Genomic DNA, 5,000 nt, shown 5'->3' on the forward strand with positions numbered 1-5,000 from the left:
TTATTATTAATAACAACAATAATAATAACAACAGTAATGATGAGTACAGTAATGGAAGAAAGTCAGGCAGTCAGGAAGGTGGAGTCAAGAAGGCCTTTTATAGTAACTGACTAACAGTTTGTAGGGCCATTTATGCAGAAAAAAGTATTTCAGAAACAAGAAAAAGAAAACATTAACCATGACAAAAAATGCCTTCACTTCGAATTATCAACAAATACCTAAGAGATATAGACATAAGAGGAAATTTCATCCTGACAAGCTTCAACACAAAGCACAGCTATCTCAAGCTTCAGAATATTTCATGACACATGATTTTTTCTTACTTTGTTCTGCGGTACAATTCCACTTGTTGCTTGATCTTGGCCAATTTTGGTCTCACCCTAAAAAATTTCATGGCGGATGCCTTCGATTCCAGCCATGCAACTTGCATTGATAACATTGCAAACATACATCATTACAAAATCACAATTTCAATTTCTATACTTACATAATTTTTCTTATAAACATTAAATGGATCCCATTTTCTTTGCTTTCAATAATTTCCTCCACAACATTAACATCAACTTCTGAATGTATTACAAAATATACCCAAACCTTAAGGGTAATGCCTATTGGCTAGAGGGGATTTGGGTGAAACTGAGTGAAAGTCAGTTCTGAATATAAGATCCCAAGAAAGACAGAAAAAAAGCAGCAGCAGCACTGTAACAGATATGTCTATATATATTTCCTATGAGCAAAAATAAAATGTTAGACAGAGGGAGAGAGAGAGAAGGAGGGAGAGGGAGAGAGAGAGAGAGGAGGGAGAGGGAGGGAGCGAGAGAGAGATAGAAGGAGGGAGAGGGAGAGAGAAATAGAAGGAGGGAGAGGAAGAGAGAGAGTAGGGAGATCGTGAGAGAGAGAAGGAGGGAGAGAGAGAGGAGGGAGAGGAAGAGAGAGAGAGAGAGAGGAGGGAGAGGGAGAGAGAAGGAGGGGAGGGGAGAGAGAGGAGGGAGAGGGGGAAAAAGGAGGGGGGGGAGGGAAGGGCGAGAGGGGGGGGGGGGGGGGGAAAAGAGGAAGGAGAGGGGGGAGGGAGAGAGAGAGAGATAGAAGGGGAGAGAGGGAGGGAAATAGCAGAAGGGGGAGGAAGAGAGAGGAAGGAGGGAGAGGGAGAGAGAAAAGAAGAAGGGAGAAAAAGAGAGAGGAAGGAGGGGGGGGAGAAGGGGAGAAGGAGGGGGGGGAGGAGAAATAGAAAGGGGGAGGAAGAGAGAGGAGGGAGGGAAAAGAGAGAGGAGGGGGAGGGAAGGGGGTAGAAAGAGAAGGGAGAGGGAGATGGAGGAGACGAAGGGGGGAGGGGAGAGAAGAGGGAGGGGGAAAAAAAGGAGTAGGAGGGAGAGGGGGAGAGAGGGGGGTGGAAGAGAGAGAGAGGAAGGAGGGAGAGGGAGGGGGGCCCGAGGGAGAGGAGGAGGGAAATGGAGAGAGAGAGAGAAGGAGGAAGAGGGAGAGAGAGAGGAGGGAGAGGGAGAGAGAGAAGGGAGAGGGAGATAGAGAGAAGGGAGAGGGAGAGAGACGAGGGAGGGCGAGGGAGAGAGAGAGGGGGGAGGGAGAGGGAGAGAGAAGAAAGGAGAGGTAGAGAGGAGGGAGAGGGAGAATTCGAGGGAGAGGTAGTTGGAGAGATGCAGAGACTAACAGACAGAGAGGCAGATCGAGAGTCACAAACAGAAAGAGAAAGAGAGAGAGATGGGAGGGCAGGTAGGGAGGTGGGAGAGGGAGAGAGAGAGAAGGATGGATTTAATTTTATCTTTACATATTAGTAAAGATAAAATTAACGTTAAAAATAAAGTCTAAAATATAAATATAAGATATTTGTGTGACAAAGGTGGTAAAACAATAACGTAAAATAAAGAAATAAATGAACTTCTCAAAAAAGAACCATCGTGAACCATGAAACGACGTAAAATCCAATGAATTATAGTTCAGATGTAATAATACATGTCTGCATGTGTGTGTATTTACATGTATGCTCCTCCACCTCCCTCCTTTCAGGCGTCGCGGCGCGTGATTGGCCAGCCTTTCCTGTGTCGCGGCGCGTGATTGGTCAGCCTTTCCAGCGTCGCAGCACGTGATTGGTCGGTTCTCGGGTACTAAAAGGCTGCAAGAGCGCGCGCGGGCCATTCGACCGCTGACGCTCCTTGGAGATGGACCCGTTGGACCCGTTTGAAGAAATGGCGGTGATTTTTTCACCCGTCCCTTGCCCGTCAACGATGTGGGGTTTTTTTTTTTTTTTTAAGCAGTTTCGTGTCGTACACGCTGTCATGGGTCGCGGCGCATCTGCTTGGCATGCTGCCGTGTGAGGGGATGATGAGGGCGAAGCGCTGGCTGGCGGAGAAGCTGCTGTTGCGCCGAAGGAGCAGATCCTTCCTCCGGTTCCTGGTGAGTCTTTCCTCCTTCCTTCCTTCCTTGTGGGATGTGTAGTTAATACAAGAAATGCCGCGTAAGTTGTAGGCAGGGCGCGCAGGAAAGGGGACGGAGGGACGGCAGACCCTGAGAGGCCGAGCAGAGGTGTTCCTAAATAAGTCGGCCTACCCAGGCGTGCTGCGTCTCGCTCAGCCATGCTACATGGCGCACTAGTTCGGAACGATGGCGGGAAGAGAAGAACCAGTTAGCTTCGTTGAAGGAATGTCGGCAGAAATAACAGAACTAAGGAATGGCTTGGGCGGTGCTGAGTCCCCGATCAGAGCATGGCCGAGGACGTCGACGCCGGCCGCTGATGATCGCGCCAGGCCAAGCCAGGATCCACAGAACCAAGGCAGGCGATGGACAGACTGTCTTCCATTGCGAGTGCAGCCTCAGCGAACACGGGATCAAGATGAGGCCGCAGCGTGGTGCCGGGAAAGTGCGGCGTTGGTGTCACTGACCTGGAACGGCGGTGCTCGGCGGAGGAATGCCCTGCAAGTGGCACTGTGAAGAACCCGGCGCAGTGGACCAGGTTATTGTGCACGAGCGAGCTACAGCAGCCGTTAGACAGTAGGTACAGTGTGTCGGAGTGGTCGGCATTAACCCTATAAAGCCTGAAGTATGTTCCGACTGTTGAAAAAAAAATTTCAACATATTTTCCTTTTTATTAGAGTAGTAAAATATTAAGAAATCCATTAATTTTGGAAAAAAACACTGGGTTTTAAAGATGGCAGCCAATCGTGACAAATTCGTCACGGTCGTCCATCGTGACACAACGAGTAAGTTTTTGTTACCTACTGTGTATGTGCTAAATAGCTCCTCCATTCTTCCGGAATATTATTATTATTGTATTTATAATGTTACATAATACTGAATTAATTACAGACACATGCATGAACACTCTTTATTTCTGGAAAATAATACTTCAACATCAAGTAGCTAATTCAGCGTAGTATACAATTGATTCAGTTTCACCTATGGTACTGCATAATAACATACATAACTGAATATATAATCCATACATAGCTTTCAAACACAAAAGTAAATTGGTTTTACGAACAAAAACTGACAACGGTGTATATAAACCATGCATAATATGTCTTGGCTGCCATAAAAGAAATTGCTTATACAAAAAAAAAAACCTTAGCACATGTGAAAACAATATTGAATGTTTTTATTCATTTAGTAAAATATATCCATGAACTAAATGTCATTTTTGCTTGTTCATTTACTTTGTGTGGAATTCAACAAAGCAATTTTTATCTTTGGTGATACACAAGTGTACTTTACACTTCTGACAGTATAACACAGGGGCACTTTTACAGTCTGGATTCTTGCACCTTCCTCTTGTTGTCACCACTGGATAATGGTGATAGCCATCTGTCCTGACTCCTTCTGCAGGAATGGGCTTAGTGGCAGGGGAGCTTTTCTTTTTCTTTGCAAACTGTGCAGCAGTTCCTCCATTAGAGGAGGGACGACCTCTTTTCTTAGCCATGGGATTTTTCCCTTCAAGAAGCAGGGATTCTGCCAGTGACAATTTGAATTCCTGAAGCATCATTACTTTTCGTTCAGGAATGTCTAGGTCGCTAGAATCTCTGCGGTATAGTAACCAACAGTTCACAACTGTGACATCCAGAAAATGAAAAAATATCTTGTGATAATACTTCTTGGACCTGGTGTGGATTCTGTAAAGTGATATGAGTGAGTCCATCAAATCCACACCACCCATGAATTTATTATATTCTGTCACAACTGCAGGACATGGGACCGTGACCACAGCCTTAGCCTTTTTGTCATACCTCTTCAACTCCCACACAGGCTCTGCTGATGCAAATGTTGACAGCAAAGTGACGCCTTTATTGTCCATCCATTTCTTAGCCCGAACCTCAACATCATCCACCAAAGCCTTATTTTCCTGGTGTGTACCCCTTCCTTTCTTTCCCAAAGCCTTGTCATTTTCAAAGGATATGCCTTGAAGGCGATTTATTCTCACTGTACCCAAACAGTAGATCTGTTTCTTAGCCAGTACAGTCATTAGTGGGAGTGAGGTGAACCAGTTGTCAAAATACAACAAGTGATTTTTTTCCTTAGGGATATGCTTGGCTAAATGCAAATCTACATTGGAGCTAGCACCTAGGTCAGGCTCACCATCCACAGGCTGTATTGGTCCACTGTATATCATGAAGTCATACATGATACCATCAATACCACAGAGTGTCAGAACTTTGTAACCATACTTATGTGGTTTACTGAGCAAATACTGCTTCAAAGAAGATGCACCCTTGAATGGAACCATCTGTTCATCTACACATACTCTTTGTGGCATGGGAATTTCACGAAACTTGGTAACAAGATGATCCAGCAGAGGTCTCACTTTGAAAAGTTTATCATACTTTGGGGAAGTACTTGGCAGCATGTCACTGTTATCATTGAAGTGGAGGTTGGCTTTGATTTCTTCCCATCTATCTCTAGTCATTACTTCTGAAACAAGGGGACAATTGAGCTTAGCCTTCCAGTATAATCTTGAGCATGACAGTTTCACCAGTGACATGGCAAGTAATGTTCCC

General features: G+C 45.2%; 1 protein-coding gene across 1 annotated transcript in view; it reads right to left on the reverse strand.

Moving 5' to 3' along the window:
* Window positions 1–3,584: 3,584 nt before the first annotated feature.
* Window positions 3,585–5,000, reverse strand: part of LOC119575237 (piggyBac transposable element-derived protein 3-like) — a 1,694-nt gene continuing 278 nt past the window's right edge. Inside the window, exon 2 of the mRNA XM_037922741.1 lies at window positions 3,585–4,514. Within this exon, the coding sequence (XP_037778669.1) occupies window positions 3,662–4,468 (807 nt within the window). The 5' untranslated portion in view covers window positions 4,469–4,514 and the 3' untranslated portion in view covers window positions 3,585–3,661. The remainder of the gene's footprint in view (window positions 4,515–5,000) is intronic.

Source organism: Penaeus monodon, chromosome 7, assembly GCF_015228065.2.
Source record: "Penaeus monodon isolate SGIC_2016 chromosome 7, NSTDA_Pmon_1, whole genome shotgun sequence".
NCBI classification, from domain to species: Eukaryota; Metazoa; Arthropoda; class Malacostraca; order Decapoda; family Penaeidae; genus Penaeus; species Penaeus monodon.